The sequence below is a fragment of the Eretmochelys imbricata genome, chromosome 1, assembly GCF_965152235.1.
Source record: "Eretmochelys imbricata isolate rEreImb1 chromosome 1, rEreImb1.hap1, whole genome shotgun sequence".
In the NCBI taxonomy this organism is placed as follows: domain Eukaryota; kingdom Metazoa; phylum Chordata; order Testudines; family Cheloniidae; genus Eretmochelys; species Eretmochelys imbricata.
Genome location: NC_135572.1, coordinates 16,238,313 through 16,259,448, shown reverse-complemented (window position 1 = coordinate 16,259,448; position 21,136 = coordinate 16,238,313). Strand labels below are relative to the sequence as shown.

The window sequence follows — 21,136 nt, the reverse complement described above, 5'->3', positions numbered from 1 at the left end:
AGGTTTTGTGTGGCCTAAATGTTTGTGTAACGGAAATTAAGAGCTATAACATTTCTTAATTATAGTGGCATTTGCAAAACATTACAGCTGATTTCTAAAAATTTCTTTATAGTTTTGATAAGCCTACGTAATGATGATCAAATAAATCCTAGCAATTAGAATTGAAAAAGTTCTGCTAGTTAGTACATCTCCCTGCCAGAACAAAATTCTTCCATAAAATTTTCTGGTTCTTTCGAAATTACAACTGTACAATCTTTTTAATGACAGGGCTCTCTCCCACTTACTTTGGGGTACTGTTCCACTATGTGATAGATCAGCACATCTTCAGATAGACTTGACATTATTGCTGTCCCCTCACTGAGATATCTGAAAACATTCAGATTCTTATGAATGCATAGTAGCTGTCTACTAAGTATTAGGACTCTGAAAACAGCTTTATTTAAAATTTTAGTAGCTAGTCTTGAAGTTCTTCAGCAATTTGAGACCATATGCCAGACAGTATCGTAACTTTTTTTTCTTCCCCAAGAGTGAAGATGAAATAAGAACACTGAAGCAGCAAAAGAGTAAGTGGCCAATATATTTAAGTTTGAGTTCGTAGTGATGAATAGACTTTTAGGTATAGCACTAGCTTAGGCAAATAAGGTAGTGTGAAATAAATTATTGTTACCTTGTACAGTAAGGATAGGTAAAACACTTTAATTCTGTTCAAAAATATTACAAATAGTGTCCCACACTGACACTGCTTAATTAAAATGTAAATACTATGGATTTTCCAGTCAGCAATTGTTTAAATATAGTTGTTGTGGGGGAAGTAAATGCTGCAAACTTTCTATATGAAGAAGTCTTAGGCTTGTGATGTCTTTCATTTTGTAGTTGATGAAGCCTTTGAACGGGAACAGGCAAATCAAGAGTTGAATGAGAGCAGTGCTCAGAATACTGTTTCAGAAGAAGGAGGAGAAGAGCAAGAAGAGGAAGTTGTTCCTCTAACGCTGGAAGAGAGGGAAAACAAAGATTACCTTAAATCTTTATTTGAAATTTTGATCCTCATGGGCAAACAAAATATTCCTTTGGATGGCCATAATGCTAATGAACTTCCAGAAGGTATCTTCACCCCAGATAACTTTCAAGCTCTGTTGGAATGCAGAATAAATGCTGGAGATGAAGTTCTGAGAAAACGATTTGAGATGGCTGCAGTAAATCTGGAGTATTGTTCTAAAACTCAACAGAAACAGATGCTTGAGATCTGTGAGAGCTGTGTAAGAGAAGAGACGCTCAGGGAAGTAAGAGACTCCCACTTCTTTTCCATTGTCACTGATGAGGTAGTAGATATAGCAGGTGAGGAACATTTACCGGTGTTGGTGAGGTTTGTTGATGAGTCCCACAATCTGAGAGAAGAATTTGTAGGGTTTTTGCCTTATGAGGCAGATGCTGAAATTTTAGCTGTTAAGTTCCATACAACTATTATTGAAAAATGGGGTCTAAACATGGAGTACTGTCGAGGTCAAGCCTATATTGTCTCCAGTGGATTTGCTTCAAAAATGAAAATTGTAGCTACAAGACTCTTGGAAAAGTATCCACAGGCTGTGTACACGCTCTGTTCCTCTTGTGCTCTAAATGTATGGTTGGCAAAATCAGTCCCTGTTGTTGGAGTTTCTATTGCTCTAGGGATGATAGAAGAAGTTTGTTCGTTTTTTAATCAGTCACCACAGTTGTTAGTAGAACTGGACAATATAATCTCTGTTCTTTTTCAGAACAATGAGGAAAAGAGTAATGAACTGAAAGAGATTTGCCATTCTCAGTGGACAGGTAGACACGATACTTTTGAGATTTTAGTGGACCTAATGCAAGCACTCGTACTGTGCTTGGATGGTATAAGCAGTGATGTGTCTGTCAAGTGGAGTAACTTCGTTGTTGGTCGAGCATTTGTACTTTCAAGTGCATTAACAGATTTTGACTTCATCGTCACTGTTGTGGTTCTGAAAAACATTCTGTCTTTTACAAGAGCCTTTGGAAAAAATCTCCAAGGCCAAACATCGGATGTGTTCTTTGCAGCCAGCAGCTTAACAGCAGTGTTGCATTCGCTGAATGAAGTGATGGAGAATATTGAAGTTTATCATGAATTTTGGTTTGAAGAAGCAACAAATTTGGCCACAAAGCTGGATGTACAAATTAAACTCCCTGGAAAATTTCGCAGGGCACAGCAAGGTAATTTGGACTCTGATGTAACATCAGAAAATTACTACAAAGAAGCACTTAGTGTTCCAACTGTAGAGCACATTATTCAGGAATTAAAAGATATATTCTCAGAACAACACCTAAGAGCTCTTAAATGTTTATCTTTAGTGCCCTCAGTCATGGGACAACTAAAATTTAATACATCTGAGGAACATCATGCTGATATGTATAAAAATGACCTACCTAATCCAGATACACTTTGTGCAGAACTTCATTGTTGGAGAATCAAATGGAAGCATAGAGGAAAAGATATAGAGCTTCCAGCTACCATTTATGAAGCGCTTCATTTGCCTGACATAAAGTTTTTCCCTAATGTGTATGCATTGCTTAAAGTTCTGTGCATACTTCCAGTGATGAAAGTGGAGAATGAGAAATATGAAGTAGGACGAAAGCGCTTGAAGGCATACCTGAAGAACACCTTGACAGAACAGAGGTCAAGCAACTTAGCTTTGCTTAACATAAACTTTGATATAAAACATGACTTGGATTTAATGGTGGACACCTACATCAAACTCTATCCAGACAAAGTAGAATTTCAAGAAGACTTTCTTCCCGCAAACAATTCAGAAGTAACTGAAGATGCTTAGAAAAAAAAATCTTTAATCAGTTTGTTGAAACAGTTTTTCTGTTTAGACTTTAACATCAAGAGGAAAAACTATAAAATGTATGTAACCTACTTAATCATTGCAATTGTATTTCCATTTTAGACCTCAGATTGAACAAGCAGTGGCCAGTGACACAAGTTATGTTCTGTTGATCCACATTAAAGTACTATTATGTGAACAAAAACACCTTTGAAAATAAACCAGTGTGCTTCACAAAGACAGTACTCAAACTCTTCGTCTGATTTGACATGACTAGGTGCTCATTTTTGTTGTCATTTTGGAAAAGTAATTTGTGATCACTGTGGATCCTATGGGGTTGTTTCATACTTATGCATAAAAAATGCAGGAAAACAAGGTAGAATGAAATCCATTGCTTACCAGTTACTAGGGTTTTTGGTTTATTTGGAAACTGTTTAAAAATATGGAAATGGTATATTTGAATAACTTAGCGGAGAGTGAATTCTTCTATCACAGTCATCACACTGTGGACTGTGTTCTGCACATCAAGTGAATATTAATGAGTGTGAAGGTACGTTAAGGTTTCTGTGGAAGAGCTAGCCTTTCGCAATCACCTGGTTGTATTGTTTACATTCCTTTGTGTGAGCCACACAACTATTTTTTCTTTTTAAGCTTTTAACAAGTATGAATTGAATATTAAATCTAAAATCCTGAAAGATGCTGACTGTAAAAATTATTCCATAAGCATCTATACTTATTTGTTTTTGTCCTTACTGTTACACACAAGTGTATCTATTGCCTCCATCGTTATTTGTAAACATACCCTGGAAAAATTAGAAATAAGTTTGTTTGTCAAGAAGTGACTTGGAAAATATTGCTGTTATTTTTGGCACAAAGTAAACAATTTTGTATAGTTTTATTTCAATCTGAAATAAAATGTGAATTTGCTTTTTTTTTCTTTTTTTTAAAGTAGTCCTGATATTTATTAGTAAAGCAATGTTTCCTGAGGGGGGAGAGTGTTTGTTTTTTATAAAGTAATTTTTGTCTTATATTGTTCATACAGTTCCATCCAGTGGCATTACATTTAAAATGTTAGATGGGAGTAAATTTCAATTTCTCGTTAGTTTGGGAATGATACATGTGGTATCACTTTTCATGTATACGGTACTCTTACATTGTGTAAGAGTTTTTAAAAATTTCTTGTAGCATAGCTTTAAATATAACATTCTTCAGTATAAAAATACTTTATTTGAATGGGACATGTAGTCATTTTTAAAAATTACTAAAATGTAACTTTAGTTACTACACCTGAGTTTCCCCTGGCCAGTTTTTGTAGGTTTTTTTTTTTTACTTACGGTCACACTTAATTTCTTTTTAAAAAGAAATAAAAATGTTTCTCTCCCAAATTGCAGTGGGAAAGATTCCCACAAACAGGGAAAACTAACTATACATGAAAAAGTGTGACACAATGTACATAGTGCTATAAAACATACAAAGTGGAAAAACATGGAGAAAGTAGCATTTTCCAATCTTAATCATTGTCATAGGAATCTTAAATCTCTCAAATCAGTGCCAATACCATTGTTCCCAGTTTTGGCAGGCATTGCACCTGCCAACATCAGGTGAGACGCTGCTGTGATCTGGGAGTACAAGAAGATCCTGGCTGCTACACCAAGACCTCAATTCACTGCCACTCTTGCATCTCAAATCCAGGAAGCCTTTCTGGCTCCATGTGTCAATGCAACTGGTCAACGTAAAGGATGCTAGCACTTGCTGGCTTGAATCATGGGCCGTTTGTGATGTCCCAAACGAAGACTTGTTTGAAGATCCAGTGAGAAGTCCCAGGATTCTGCCTTCCTCATAGGCAGTGGGCTGAACTCAATCACAGTCAGACAACCTATGGGAAGGTGTAGATCTCTCCTCCGCAAATGGAAAATTAGAGAATCACTAAATTGTGACTGGTGAGGTACAAACCATGCGACACATCACGTACAACTGCCCCCGTTCACACTTACAGTGGTGGCACAGGGGCCTTTTTGTTTGGTTGTTTTGTCTGTATTTTGTAACTGATACTACTTTATGAATTGGAACCTGCACAGAAAATCATGACACATTTTTGAAAACCTGTTGAACTTGGACCATCTCTGGTCTGACCCTTCCTCATTTTTATTAATATGGGAAGGGCAAAATGATCATGTCCCGCAGGATGAACTCCCCAAACTGACTTATCTTAATCTCCTTTAAAGTGCATTCCCAATTATAGTTATTTGGTAAAAACTTATGAGCATTTTCATTTGTTTTTCAGTGTTGAAATGTAGCTATCTAACAAACTGAAGAGCAATTCTGGTGACGTTTATTGAGTTTCCTGATGCACAACATCAGGCAAAGTTGTTTTGGTGGGATACTTTTTAATGCACTGTATGTATGTTAATAGAATGCTGCTAACACCATATAATTTATGACCAATAGTGAGCTGGAGACAGCAACTTACAGGCCCCTTAAAAAAAGAATTTTAGCAGGCAAGCTGAGACGAAGGATTAGTGAGCAGAAGGGGGAAACAAGTGGCCTGCTCACTCTGAGCCGCTGAAATAGTTTATATACAGTAATGGCAAAAGACAAGAGGTAGAGGAATGAGGGAATGGCAAATCGCCATAGTAGGCCTCCTAACTTGGAAGACTTGGGTGGAAATCTATATAGTAACTTAATGGAAGTAGGAGTAACTTCCAACTCACCTCTGTGCCTTCTGGAGAAAGGGAGTTAAGATGCAACTTCAGTGAAATTGGTCAGTGATACCATAGCTTCAAAGAGAGCTTTACTGCCACCATAAGGTAGATAGTAGCAGAGGGGAAAAGTAATGGACTAGGTTTGTGCCCTCCTTTTCCCATGGACCTTTGGGATCCATGCTGTTTGCAATTCTGCAGACTTCCCCTACTTCGGGGAGTATGCATTTCCAAAGTAAATCTGAATTTTGTTTTTTTGTTTTCTGCATGATCAAATAACTTACCCATTTAAACCAATTTAAATATAATTACTCTGATAGTCTGCTTTCACTGAAATATAGAGGATGAATGTCCTAACTCACTAGTTGATTCTAACTTAGCTAGTCCTAGCTGGTTGACTTCTGTTAATGACAATAATTCTTGTTTTAAGAATATGCTGCTTTTATTTCCTTTTCCTATATCCGTATCAAATACTTCACCACAGCAGAGAACTCCCATTACAATTCACTGTTCTTTGAAAAATAGCACAGAGATTTTTATCTCCTGGAACACACTTTCGAACACTGACTGTAGAAAACCTTTCACTTCTTGTTTGGCTGCTAGAGCACGGCTGTAAAGGAACAGAGAACCAGAACCACTTAATGATTCTAGATGCAGCTATCTGGCTGTCAGTGCACTCAAAAGTTGCTGTGAATACCAGACCAGAGTTGCCAGAAACAGCCAAATTACTTTAATATAGACGAAAATAAATCTCTTTACTGGATCAGTTTCAAGAAGCAATTACTAACTTAAAAATAAGTGTGATCCCAAAGTAGGCTTAACGTTGGATAATGTCCAGACCTTTAATACTCCCTCCTTCCCCCTCAAGGAAAGAGGTCTTACAGTATGCACATTATAATTCCATATGTCTTGCCTGTAAAAGTAGCAAGACATCAGAAAGAATTAGTAGGTATATTTATAATTTTTAAAAATTATTTTAAAGTATTTGATACAGCTTTTTAAAAAGCTTCTAGATACAGTATTTAAGAGAGCATACATATTGCATGGTTAAGCACTCAGTACAATAATGCAACCTGAATGCTGTCCTGTTTTGTATATTCATTACAACAGTCTTTAATTATGTGATTACATTATTATCAAGTAGAAAAATTTGTATAATACTCTTATAATAAATATACATGTATCCTAATGAAATATTTTGGTTTTTATACTTGTTAATTGTATTGCCATAAGGGTCCAGTATATCTTTGAATTAGACTTTTTGTGGTAAGTTCTCTTCTTTAAGATTGGTGTCACATTTCCCCTTTTAATTCAGCAGCACAGTGGTCTTAAAATGTAATGCAGGGGATGAGGCCGGTAATTGTGAAACTCATTAACTAGACTGAGGAGGAGGAAAGCTATGGAGATACCTATTTCTTCTGTCCCCAGTATTTGCAGCAGCCATTGGGAGGTAGGAGGGGGAGTGCTGGACCCCATGCCTAACCCTGTTAGGATTTGTTGTGCAGGTGTATGCAACTTTTGTGGGGTACTTTTTGAGCTGTGGGGAAAAAATTCTACTTTATACTGAGTATGAGATTTTCAATGGCAAATACTTTGGACAAATTGAGCCAGTTTATTACAGAACAAGCATTGCTTCTTAGTAAAGGGTCAGGGCTATTTTTTCCCATGCTGTATTTCACCTTCCACACTTCAGCCATTTTGGCCACGTAGTGCTCATCCTAAAAATAAAATAAATGGGAAAACTTGGATTTCTTTTGCTTTCTCCTTCCCCACTGTCTTAGCACTCCATAATTGCTATACCATTTTTGTTCAGACCCCCCACCCCTCCCACCCACACACACACACTTTTATATATAAATTCACCTAGGGGCAGAGGTCAAGCCTGGAAAAATTTAGCTCAGTAGTTGAAAAGCTTTAGAAAGTTATGAATGACTGAGAACCAGAGGCTAGAAGATAAATTGTTATGCAACCTTAACTACAGGGGTTACAGCAAACTAATAAGGGACAGAAATTTGCCATAATTCTGAAATCAGAAATGTTTGAAGCTATTTCAAAACTGTCATCTGAATGGTTGCTGTTGGATTTCTTCCAAATGTAATAATATTTTCATTTTAATGAGCTGTTTTATTATGGGCACCCCTTCTGACTAGTACAAGTGGTTGTACTGATATAGCAGTATGGGTGAAAACCGAACAGTCCCACCTATCTGCCCAAATTTGAACCTTCCCTTCTAACATAACATTAGAAATGGCAGACTTAATATAGCTTTTATCTAATTTGGGTAATTTTAGGCCAAATCAGTGGGATTTTCATTAATCTGACAGAATTGAAGATACTGGTGTTTGTTAATACAATTTTATTATAGTAGCACCTAGCTAAGATTGGGTCCTTATCATGCTAGACGCTATACAAACATGCTAATGGACAGTCCATATCCTGAAGAGCATCTTCCTAGAAATCAAACAAAAAACCCAACAACACAGGATAAATTCCTGCAAACTGATTATCATGGGCAGATCCCTACAGCCAGAGAGAACCCCAGACAAGTATAGACTCAGATGTCTGCACACACATATTGGCTTACAGGATTTGGCAAGAGTTCATTTATCAAGCGTTTTAGATATGCAAGAGACCTATACAAGGTACAGTGTTCTGTCACCTAGGTTGCGATATCTGTAATTAAACAATTATAAGTATTTTATCCCACAGTGAGTTCCATTGACTTCACGGTGATTGCTTGTTTTCTAAGGGTATGTCTATGCTACAGTTAGATGCTTGGGGCTGGCCCATGCCAGCTGACTTGGACTTGCAGGGCTCGGGCAAAGGGGCTATTTAACTGCAGTTCAGATGTTTGGGCTTGGGCTGCAGCCTGGGATCTAGGACGTTCCCACCTCACAGGATCCCAGAGCCCAGGCTGCTGCCTGAGCCTAAATGTCTACATAGCAATTAAACAGCCCTTAGCCCGAGTCAGCTGACTTGAGGCAGCCACGGGTTTTTAATTGCAGTGTAGACATACTCTTGCTCACATTGAAGAGTATATTAGGGTATCACAGACTGGCCTATATATATATTTTTTTCTCTTGAGGAAATACAGGCTGATGATACAGTTGTAGGAGTTGTTTGGAACACTGGACATTATAAAGGAATCTACCAAAAAGGGAGAAAGTAGTTTTATAATAAAACTAATGGAAAGCCATCAGAGCCAGGAACTTTACTGAGAAAAGAGGTTTTATAGACTAAAGTGTTTCTCCCGCTGTGTAATAAGCTCTGAAAGTGAACTTTCAGTAAATTGATATTTGGACGGTATCTGAAATAACTAGTACTTTGACTGCTTGCTCATGTCCATTCCATGGTAGATGTGTGCATACTGCTTGCACTGTTGCCAGAGATTTTTTCCCCTCAGTGGTATCCATCAGGCTGGCTCTGGTACTGCATGCTTATGTGCTGGTATAAGGGGTGCCACCAGCTCCGCACCCTCTCCTTTCCTTCTTGCCGCCTGTGACAGTTGCTGTAACATCTCCTCTTGCGTTAGCAGAGCGATTACCCGTGGTTTCTTTCTGTTTAATAGTTTAGTGTATATATTGTAAGTAGTTTTACTGTAGATTAGTACTTCTTCCCCTATTACTAAGGGGCTCCCTTCGCCCCTGGGGCAAGCCTTCTGTGGCAAGCCTATGCCCATGAACAACCCACACTCTAGTTGTCTGAAGTGTCTGGGAGACTCTTACATGAAAAACTATTGCCAAATTTGTTGGGACTTTAAACTTCGTACAAATGACAAAGTAGTCAGACTTAAGGCTATCTTAATGGGAGCTGCTCTTAGACTGGCTTCGGAAGCAAGCCACTTCGCTTCAACACCGGGCACTTAAGCCTTAGTGTGAAGCATGCCTCTGGTGCCGAGAGAGAAGTATAAAAAGCAGCACACCAACAGGGCTCTCGCCGGTGCTGAAGAAAGGCAAGCCAGGAGAAAGCAGTGGAATACAACCTGCACTGGGTCACTCCTCCACCCTGGTCTCATGATGGCACCATCTACTCCATTGAGATCGTTGAGTCCAGCATGGGACCCAACACCGGGAAGTCATGGTGGTATCAGTGGAATTGTGATGCCTTCAACCTAAGAGGCCTTTGCAACAGCCAGACACTTGTCATTCTCAGTCCCACTGACCATGATAGGTCAGCCACTGGCTTCATCATCCTCAAGCAGGAGAGAGCCTGGTGCCCTGAGCTCCTTCCTGGCATCAGGCCTACCAGCTCCTTCTAGTAGCAAGCCGACTCTTCTGTCCTCTGTGAGGTCAATCACTGGCCTGCTATCTGTCACAGGACCCTCAGCAATGATCAGAGGCAGTGAGAGGTACTGCTCTTCTGTGGTCACCTAGGGAGGATTCTGAGTCTGATGCGGAGCCCTGTGTTCAACTTAAGGGTCACTGGTACCCATCCTACATGCCACTAGACCTTGGTGCGGATCCCCCGCTGGTACCTGGACAAGAGGACAGTAGCCTATGCAATAGCCATTCTGGAACCTTTGGGGGTTTCCCCCAGAACCAGGTCCACCCTCTCATTGTTCATACTTGGTTGCTTCCAAGAGGCGGGTTCAGCACCAAACCCTGATTCCAGTACCAACCCTGCTACTGAGTTGCAGGACGTGGCGCCTATGAAGGTTATTGAGCCTGAAGAAGAGGAAGAAGCTCCTCCTCCTCCTCTTCCCCAGACGAGGCTGTCTTGGGGCCAAGCAGCTTGTTTCCCCAAGATGACTTTCGGGCTCATCAAGAGCTTCTAAAGCAGATACAGCTAACCTGGGGCTTGAGATTGAGGAGCTCAAAGAATCATTTCACAGCCTCACTGACATTCTGGCTGCAACCAGCTCCATATAAAGTGGCCTGACCCATTAATGAGGTGGTAATGGGTCTGGTCAGAGCCTTGGCTGACCCCATCTTGCCTCCTCCCTACTTTGAAGAGGGCAGGGAAGAAATGTTATGTGCAAGCCTGTGGGTACGGGTATCTGTGCTCTCACCATCCTCCGGGGTCGCTTGTGTATCAGCAGCTAATGAAAGGGACATACCGTGTCAGTCTGAGCACCCCCAAACAGGGATGCAAAGAAACATGTTCTGTTTGGGAGTCAAGGTTATTTGACAGTGATCTACAGCTAATTATCTCAAACCAGCAAGCCTTATTGGGGAGATAAGATACAATTTGTGGGACTCCTTGGCCAAATTAAAGGACTCCAGGCCCCAAAACTTACGGCAGGAATTCTCAGCCCTCCTTCTGTCTCCAGGCAGCACTGGACGCAACAGCCACGGTGGCCTCCACTGTCACCATGAGACAATGCTGTTAGCTGCAGTTCTTGGGACTCCCTCAGGAGGTCCAGCAGTCTATCCAGGACCTCCCTTTTGAAGGCTCCTCGCTATTTTCAGAACAGACGGACATGAGGCTACATGGCCTTAAGGATTCAAGGGTTACTCTCAGGTCCCTGGGCCTCTATGCTCAGTCCACTTTGAGGAAGCACTTCAGGCCCCAATAGCTGCCACGCTTCTCAGCTCTGACTCCAAGACAGGACCCCTATAAGAGAAAAAGGAGAGGTTACAAGCACCGTCAACCACTTCTGTCCACCTCAACCTCCCAGCGGTGGTCACATAGGTGCTATGGTGGGCCCAAGCAGGCCTTTTTGAAGGTGCACCTGAGGGTACTGTACCAGTTCTTGCTTCAAATCCTGCCTCCCCTTTTATTTTTTCACTGACTGTCCCACTTCAGCCTGGCATGGTCTTGCATAACCCTTAAGTTTTCATCCATATCTCCCTCCTACCCCATCCCTCTTCAGGGACCCTTCTCACAAGTCACTCCTTGCTCAGGAGGTGCAGACCCCCCTACGGTTGGGGGCTGTGGAGGAGGTGCCTTGCAATTTGAGAAGGAAGGGGTTTTACTCTTGTTGTTTCCTAATCCCAAAGGCCAGAGGGTGCCTTCGTTCTCTCCTGGAGCTGTCACCTGAACAGGAAACTGAGGTGCCATATGGTCTCCCTGTCTTCCATCATTCCCTCCCTGGATCCAGGGAACTGGTATGCCGCCCTAGATTTGAAGGATGCTTACTTTCACATTTCTATCTTCCATGGCTGCAGAAGATTTCTCAGGTTTATTGTAAACCAGACTCATTACCAATTCACTGATCTTCCCTTCAGCTTGTCTGCAGCCCCCCAGGGTTTTCATGAAGTGCATGATGGTGGTAGCTGCCTGCCTCTGACCGCGAGACATTCAGGTCTACCCATATCTTGAAGACTGGCTGATCAAGGGTCGTTCAGAGGCTCAAGTAAAGAACAGCATTAATCTGGTCCAAGCCACCTTTCAAGCACTGGGGCCTGTTGATAAATCTGCAAAAGTCAGCTCTTAAACTCTATTCTCCGAATTGGAGTATTGGGACAGGGCTCGATTCAATCCAAGCCAGAGCCATCCTTCCTTCCGGAGGCCCGGTTCCAGACTGTCAGATTTGATATCCAAGGTCATGGTGCACTCAATCATGACAGCCCGGATTTGACTCAAGCTAGCGGGACACATGGCCACCAGCATGTACATGGTCCAGCATGCAAGGCTACGCCTCAGGTCCCTGCAGACATGGATAGTTTCAGTTCACTCTCCGAATAGACACCACTTGGACTCTGCGCTTACTGTTCCAATCCCAGTCCTCACCTCCCTCAGCTGGTGGAAGGACCCATGGTCGATGATGATGAGGGGTTTGTTGCTGCCCCTCCTCTTGCCCCCCAACCTCCAAGCCATCAATGTCCCTAGTCTCAGATGCATTGGACCTAGGTTGGGGAGTGCACCTCAACAGCCTCTAGACTTGAGGCCCGTGGTTCTAGGGAAAAAAACTCCCTGCATAAAGACATCAGGGAGCTCAGAGTGGTCTGCTTAGCTTGCCAAGTGTTCCTTCCCCGGATCGCAAGCAAGGTTGTGCAAGTTCTGATGGACAATACCACAGCCATCTTCTACATCAACAAGCAGGGAAGTGCTCACTCCTCCACCCTCTGTCAGGAGGCCGTCCATCTATGGGACTTGTGCATGAAGGTTTCAGACTTTCTGGGAACCTAGAATGCACTGGCAGATCACCTCTGCAGATTCTACTCCTCTCACCATGAGTGGTGCCTTTGTTACCCCTCTTTGTTTAATATGCGGGTGGAAGAGGTTGATCAGGTCTGAGGCCTACACCTTCACCCAGAGGTCACCAAGGTTATCTTCCAAAGGGGGAGTCTCCCCAGGTGGACCTGTTTGCAGAACAGGAAGTGCCATCAGTTTTGCTCACTGAGCGGGCACAGCCTGGCCTTCCTCTCCAATGCCTTCCTGCTTCCTTGGATAGAATTCCTATTGTACACATTCTCCCCGGTTCCTCTGGTTCACAGGGTCCTTCTGAAAATCAAACGCAAGAAAGCGAGAGTTATTTGTAGAGCCCCGACATGGCCGCACCAATACTGGTTCGACATACTGCTAGATCTACCAGTAGCAACCCCATTTCCACTCCTGCTCCATCCAGATTTGATCTCTCAAGACCACAGTCGGTTACTGCACCCAAACCTCTGCTCCCTTCACCTAACTGCCTGGATGTTATATGGCTGAACCTGGAGTAGCAAGCTTGTTCAGAACAAGTTTGACAGGTCTTGCTGGGCAGTAGGTAGCCCTAATGGATGGCTTCCTACCTCACTAAATGGAAGTGTTTTTTGATAGAGGCATCCTAACAAGACCTCTCTCTGACTTAGTCTTCCCTTCAATCTATCATGGATTACTTGCTCCATCTTAAGCAACAAGGTCTGGCCCTTGCATCTATCAAGGTGCATTTAGCAGCAATTTCAGCTTTTCACCCACAGGTGAACAGCAGGTCAGTGTTCTCTGATGAAATTACAGTCCGCTTTCTTAAAGTCCTGGAGAGATTTTTATCCTCAGGTTCGTGAGCCAATCTCTTCTTCCCCTCTCCGGAAATGTGTTGAAGTTCATGGGTCCTCCCCAGATGTTGGTATCGTGCACTCTACTGCTTCTCTCTTGGAAGGTCGCCTTCCTGGTAGCAATCACCTCAGCCAGAAAGGTCTCTGAAATCAAGGCCATTACACCAGAGTCACCGTACCCGGTGTACTTCAAGGACAAGGTCCAACTGCGCCCCAACCAGACCTTCCTACCAAAGGTGGTTTCTCAGTTCCATAGCAACCAGGACATTTTCCTGCCAGTCTTCTTCCCGAAGCCTCACAAGAATTCAGAACAGTGGTGGCTTCACTCATTGGATGCTAGGTGTGCCCTCACCCTCTGCCCTCTTTCGCAGATCTACAGAACTCTTTGTGGCAGTAGCAGAAAGGATGTCAGCCCAGAGAATCTCATCCTGGATAATGTCCTGTATTCAGGCATGCTATGAGCAGGTGAATGTCCCACCTCTAGCTATTATGATGGCTCACTCTACGAGAGCTCAGGCCTCTTCAGTAGTGTTCCTCACCCAGATTCTGATCCAAGACATCCGCAGGGCCGCAACCTGGTCGTCAGTGCATAACCTGTCATCCCGCTATGCCATCACCTAACAGGCTTGAGACTGATGCTAGGTTCAGGAGAGCTGGTTTGCAGTCCCCATGTTCATGAACTCTGATCCCATCTCTGGCTACTGCTTGTGAGTCACTTAACATGGAAAAAATGGTTACTAACCTTTCTGTAACTGTTGTTCTTTGAGATGTGTTCCTTATGTCCGTTTCAAAACCCATCCTCCTACCCCTCTGTGGGAGTTGACTGGCAAGAAGGAACTGAGAGGGTGCGGGGCTGGTGGCGCCCTTTATACCCGCATATAAGCGCAGGGCACCAGAGGACGCTAGAGCCAGCCCAATGAATAGTACTGGTAGAAAAATCTCCGGCAACAGTGTACGTGGCACACACAGACACCTAACGTGGAATGGACATGAGCAACACGTCTCAAAGAACAGTAGTTTAGGAAAGGTTAGTAATCCATTTTATTTAAGGAAGTTACATATTTGTCTTGCAAAAGTCAACTTTGGTTAGTGACTCTAATTAAAAAGTAGGTTTATGTGGAATCTACACAGCTTGTTTCTAAGAAATTTAAAGCACACTATGCAAGCCCTTCTGTACCCTTTTACTGAAGATCTGAGATCTCAGCATTGTTATGCTAGCAAAACACATGAGTAGAAAAACATGGAATTTATTAGATTGTTTCTGTTTCATAGTACTGAAAGATTGTGTAAGTATGCAGTCGAGCATTGCTTTTAAGACTTTCACCAAGTACATGATACAGAACTATAGATCCCACATCAGTGTCATACATAATACAGGGTACCCTGGTCAGTATCAGAAATTATTGTGGAAAGCTTGAAAGAATTACTACTTAGCAGGTGAGCAGAGTTCTCCCCATTTAGCTGTTGTTGTAAATTTTAATCTCCATAAGTAGATCAGCTTTATAGAAGACATATTTACTGAGAAATCTGTGGTTAGGGTAGAGACCTTGGCATTTGGTAAAGTGCCATTTCCTGTTACTGTAAAAGCTTGGTTTGGCAAGTACTTGGTATGTGTACAATTTAACTTAATGTATTCTAGTTTTTCCATAGTTTTTCACATCTCATACAAACAAAATGGCTGTTAAGTCAGATTTACCAGTACGATCCAACCTCTATACCTCGCAGGCAGCAAGAAAAAGCAGAGTCTGGATGTAGCTGGCTGGTTGAGATTTCCCCTATCAATGGGGAGCTCTCAGCAGGAATAAAGCCTGCAGAGCCAGCTCTGGCTTTCCATTGGGACGTTTGGATGTTGATCCTCAGCTGTCATATGGTCCTTGAGGGCTGACTATTGCTCCATCGAGCTTGGTAGCATGTTCCAAAAACAGTGCCCTCTATCTTCAAAGAAGGTGAATTTTCCTCAATGTATCGGGCCCATTTTGTAGGAGTGGGTGGAACTTTCCTGAGCCTCGTTGACTTATGCCTACAGTAATGTCCTGTAAGGTCAAGATTTTGGAAAGTGGCTAATAATGATTTTGGGGTGCCTAACTTGAGACTCTGTAAAGGGGCCTGACTTTCAGAAAGTGCTAAGTACCCTCCCTTAAAGATGTGTCAAACTGGCCATCCAAAATCCGAGACACTGAAATCACTAGTCACTTTCTAAAATCTTGGCCTAAATTGTTAATTCAGCTAGTGAAGTTGTAAATGTTTTCCCTATTCATTTAAAATGTTAAATATTTTTAGCACCCAATCTTGCAAACCTCAACATGTGCCTAACTTTACTTTGACAAACGGGACTACTCATGGTAAGTAAAGCTAAATGTGTGTAAATCTTTGCAGGATCAGGGCTGTATTTTGCTTAACTACCTGAATATTATTTGAATTGCACAGGTTGATTATAGTATGTATTTTGATGATGAAATCTCTTTAATCTTTTTTAAACTTGCTGCCTTGAATGTCAAATGTCTCCTTTTATTCTCTTTTTAATCTCTTTATATGTAAAACCGTATCTTCTGTTCCCTTCCTCATAATACTCTAATCCAGGGGTTCTCAAACTCGGGGTTGGGACCTCTCAGGGGGTCGTGAGGTTATTACATGTGGGGTTGCGAGCTGTCAGCCTCCTCCCCAAACCCCACTTTACCTCCAGCATTTATAATGGTATTAAATATTTTAAAAAGTGTTTTTAATTTATAAGGGGGGGAGGTCGGATTCAGGGCCTTGCTATGTGAAAGAGGTCACCAGTTCAAAAGTTTGAGAACCACTGCTCTATCCTGTTAGCCTTCACTGAAGCTTTCCTATTTTGACTGACCAGTTTGAGAGACGGTGATCACTGTAGCAACGGTAGGAAGTGTGGATGGGCATGAATTCTATAATACAATTATAATTGTTTCTGCATAGATAGCCTTTATTTTCTTCGCGTAACAGTCATATTTCTGGCTGCTAAAAACAGATGCTACATAAGCCTGAAGAAATTCATGGGATCAGTGGCTAATAGGAAGAGAGGTGTAGTAACCCACCTCCTGGCACTTCCATGTGCTGCAGCAGGGATGCTGTCCTGGGGAGAGAGAGGGCCAATGAGAGGGGAGCTTGAGCTGGGGCCACGGGCTTGGAATCCGCCCGAAGGGGCAGTTGGAAAAAGCCATTGGAGGAGGTGAAGAATTGAGTTGCTGAGCTAGTGGATGAACCAGAGCCTGGCTAGGCGGTCGGGGATACAAGAAAAGAAGAACAGGAGAATAAAAGTAGGGGACTGGGAAGTGAGGAGGAGGAAAGAAGGAAAATAGGAAAGATTTCAGGTCAGGAGAAGCGCAAAAAAAAAAAAAACCCAAAAACAAAACCTGGATACGTGAGCAGACACTTAAAGAAGAAGAGGGAAATAAGCTCTTAAGACTTACCAGAGAGTGAGCCTCAAAGGGAAAAAACTGAAGGGAAACAGAATTGGTGAAAAAGGTAATTGATCAAAAAGTTGGGTTAGATGCAAACATCCTGGAAGCAATAATGAGAGCCTCCCCTCCGCCCCCCCCCCCACCCCTAAAGTACATGAACAGAGAGAATTACTGAACCTCTGATGGAATACAGTTCAAAGGTGACTAATGGACAAGTGAGAACCCAAGAGGTGAAGAAACCCCGCTTGTGGATAAACTCGGTGACAAAGATTCAGTGTTCATGTGGCTGTACCTCTAAGGAGCAATCTGAAGAGAAGCAAAGAACAGGACAGCAAGAGTGGAGTTGGACTTACTCAAGGGGAGGAAAAGTTGGTTCTTTGAAGTGACATAGTATATTGTAATCTCTTTTGTTCTTGTTAGTAACAATGCATTTGGTATTAACTGCCCACCAGGTAAAAGCTCATAAAGGTTAATGAGTTGGTAACCTATAGTTTATTACTATAAATAGTAAGTCTTTTGGTAACGTTCTATATTTTTGATGCTTCTGGTACAGTTTTGGGGTTTTCCTTTATAAAAGTTCTAAAAATTTAAAATGATCCCTTTGTCTTGGTTTGCCCCTTTTCACAGCCTAGCCTAGCCAGGTCACCACAAATTGACACACAACCCTACAACCTCTAGTCCTCCCATCAAAGAAATAGTAACCTTTTAAAAAAAAAAAAAAAGAAGAAACTCTGCAAGACCTTACTAACAAAAGCAACAATATCCATGTAATCCTCATAGTTTCTTTCCCCATAACAGCTCTTTGCTTTTCATGGTTAAGCCTTAATATACAATGTGAGCTCTTTAGGGTGGAAATTATGTCTTCTGTTTCTCAAGTGTCATGTACATTTGTGGTATGAGGTTTCACCATACAGTAATTGCCCTTTTGAACTTTGCTTTATAAAATATTGCAACCTCCCCAGAGGAGAGAGTGCTACATTTCAGAATGAATTTTCCCTGCTTTTTAAGTTTGCAGTGGGTCTTACCATTGTGCATGAATAATCTCTGACCTTTATGCTGAGACTTAACACCTATTCAAAGCACACACAAAAAATTGTCCATACTGTCTAAGCTGGATGTTTTGTGTAACATTCCTTTTAGCAACTGCAATTGTAGAAGATCATAGAATACTCCACAGGCTAAACTCTTCAAAGTTTCTTCAAGAACCATCATCAGAGGTGAGACAACTTTTCGCTGTAATGGACTTTGATTCTTACATAATGAAGCAAATTCTGTTGGAGGGCACTCCTCCACAATGAAACATAAAACTCTCTTTACCATCAGCTTTTTCCTGATAATAGGTGCATTTGCAATAACAAACAAAAGTTAGAATCCATAAAAAATTCCCAGGCTTGACATTGGATTGTCCCTTAAGTAAATCCTCTGCTGCAAGTACAGGAAACCGTCTATAGTATGCAATTATATCCTGTGCATCACTTCTCCCAGAGGACACTGTTTGCCAAGTATATGAACCCACACCATTAGGATTAAGTTGGAACAGCTAGTTCTCTTCCTTACTCAGGTTGCTTTACTTGGTTGATTGGCCTGTTTTTTCCATAGAAATGCATTGCCTATTATTTAAATTAAATACATGGAAAACCGTCCTGAATGGCTGAAAAGTAATTAAGTTTCTACTTGTTGTTATCTCCACAGCAGTCAACAATATTATGAGGCCTGGGACAGTATCAGCCACTGAGGTCATATAGGCAATCAACTGCAGCATGAGTTCATGGAAAAGCATTAGAGTGATGTGGAGCTGGGTCAGGTATTTTAACATTCAAACCTAAGTTTCATTAATGCGATCTACTTCACCTCTCCACATCCCCCAAATTTCTAACCTATTCTCCCCTTTTAAAATACTGATTTTTATTAGCACTCTTTAACCTCCTATACCCCTGCATAAATTTACAAGCGTTGTCATGCATTATCTGTCTATGGCCTTGATTACTATAGTATCTGAACACATCACAATCTTTGATGAATTTATTCTCACAACACCCCTGTGGTGTACAGCAGTCTTGTTATCCCCAATGTGCAAACAGCAGAGTGAGGCACAGAGAGGCTAAGGCCCAGGTTGTCAAAGGTATTTCAGTGCCTAACTTCCACTGGTTTCAGTAGAAGTTAGGGGCCCAAGGACCTTTGGAGGACCTGAGCCTTAAAGTGACTTGTCCAGACACACAGGAAATCAGTGATGGAGCATGGAATTGAATTCTAGTCCCAGGCCAGCACCCTAACTTCTGGACCATTCTTCTTATTGTAACAATGCAGTTGCTCTAAACATCAGGTTTCTGTGGTTCCCCTTGCTCCAGTAATTCCTTAATAACATAAGAATGGCCATACTGGGTCAGACCAAAGGTCCATCTAGCCCAGTATACTCTCTTCTGACAGTGGCCAATGCCAGGTGCCCCAGAGGGAATTAACAGAACAGGTAAGCATCAAGTGATCCATTCCCTGTTGCCCATTCCCAGCTTCTGGCAAACAGAGGCTAGGGGTAACATCCATGCTCATCCTGGCTAATAGCCATTGATGGACCTATCCTCCATGAATTTATCTAGTTCTTTTTTGAATCCTGTTACAGCCTTGGCCTTCACAACATCCTCTGGCAAAGAGTTCCACAGGTTGACTGTGCATTGTGTGAAAAAATACTTCCTTTTATTTGTTTTAAACCTGCTACCTATTAATTTCATTTGGTGACTCCTAGTTCTTGTGTTATGAGAAGGAGTAAATAATACTTTTTCTCCACACCAGTCATGATTTTATAGACCTCTATCATATCCCCCCTTATTCATCTCTTTTCCAAGCTGAAAAGTCCCAGCCTTATTAATCTCTCCTCATACGGAAGCCGTTCTATAATCATTTTTGTTGCCCTTTTCTGAACCTTTTCCAATTCCAATATACCTGGCATTGGCCACTCTCAGAAGAGAGTGTACTGGGCTAGATGGACCTTTGGTCTGACCCAGTATGGCTGTTTTAATGTTACCAACTTAAATTAGAACATAAGTTTAGGATATTAAATCCTGACCACTAAATCAGAAACCCATCCTCCTATATTTATCCAGTTACAAACTGTAATACAGTCACTTCATAATTTTCAACAAATCAGTATTTCCTGCAGGATCATGACATTTTCCCTGAGCATTTTAATTTACAGACATTCTTAAAACCAAACTGGTAATATCTTATTACATATAAGGATTGTCCTAGCTTAGATAAAAATGTGTCTTGGATTTTTCTAGCTATGCTCAGAGATCTTACACAGTACACTGAATATGCCACTGTGTCAAGGAACTGTGAGGAAACTAGCATCAAAAAGAAGCTTACTAAATTTTTTTAAAGATCTCTGATTATAACGTAAGTAGTGATATAGTAACAGCAAGTAGCCAATCCTAGGGCTTTCTGGCAGAGAACGTGGGAATTGTTCGGCTGCTCAAAGCTAACAAAATCCTGCCTGTTTCCTTAGCATGCAAAAGCAGATCTAATCTTCCTTCAGCTTTTTAAAATCTAATTAGAGTGTTGTTTGTGTGTAATGAGTAAGTCTGTTGGGCTCAGGATTTTTATTTGGTTGACACAATTTTTACAACAATGTGCGTTGCTCAGGTGGAAGGACATTTTTAGTGTTTTTCTTTTAACTCCAGGAGAGAGATCTTTGTGATGGAGCAGGGAAGGATCAGGATGGTCTGTCTTTCTTTCTGAAGAGGCTGCATCAGTTCCATAGAAATAAATGTGGCAGCAGCATTCCTCTCACCAGTAATGTAATGCAGGTGGATAGTTCTGTTTCCAGCTCAGGTGAAGCTTTGTGTTGCAAGATCTTGAAATGCATTTGAGAAATACTTTCTGATTATCTGTGTGTGCAAATTTCCTGGCATTTCTGAGCTCAATTCTGTAAAGGACTTTCCAGATGCTATAGTTGAACCCTGAGGAACTGTAACTGTAAGGTTTCAGAGTAGCAGCCATGTTGGTCTGTATCCGCAAAAAGAAAAGCTCACTTCAGCTGTAGCTCATGAAAGCTTATGCTCAAATAAATTTGTTAGTTTCTAAGGTGCCACAAGTACTCCTTTTCTTGTAACTGTAAGGTTATTCTATATTTAAGATTCTGAATGGAATGCAACACATGCAGACCTGATTAAGGAATTTCAGCCGTCTATAAACCCATCAGTAATTTATTTTCCAAGCTTCCATCAAACCGATTATTGAAAAGCAGCTCACTATAGTTGTGCATAATATGTGCATTTGATGTTAATTTG

The 21,136-nt window shown here is 41.5% G+C and overlaps 1 protein-coding gene across 5 annotated transcripts in view; it reads left to right on the top strand.

Annotated features, from left to right (window-relative positions):
• Positions 1 to 20,563, top strand: part of THAP12 (THAP domain containing 12) — a 36,041-nt gene extending 15,478 nt beyond the window's left edge. For 3 of the 5 annotated variants that reach the window (XM_077805818.1, XM_077805906.1, XM_077805991.1), the window contains 2 exons: positions 527 to 563; positions 874 to 3,746. In XM_077805818.1, the coding sequence (XP_077661944.1) occupies positions 527 to 563; positions 874 to 2,822 (1,986 nt within the window). In that variant the 3' untranslated portion in view covers positions 2,823 to 3,746. Of the gene's footprint in view, positions 1 to 526; positions 564 to 873; positions 3,747 to 17,993; positions 18,071 to 18,545; positions 19,151 to 20,527 lie in introns of those variants that run through there. The other 2 variants (XR_013344608.1, XM_077806111.1) reach the window with 2 other exon arrangements.
• The last annotated feature ends 573 nt before the right edge of the window (positions 20,564 to 21,136 follow it).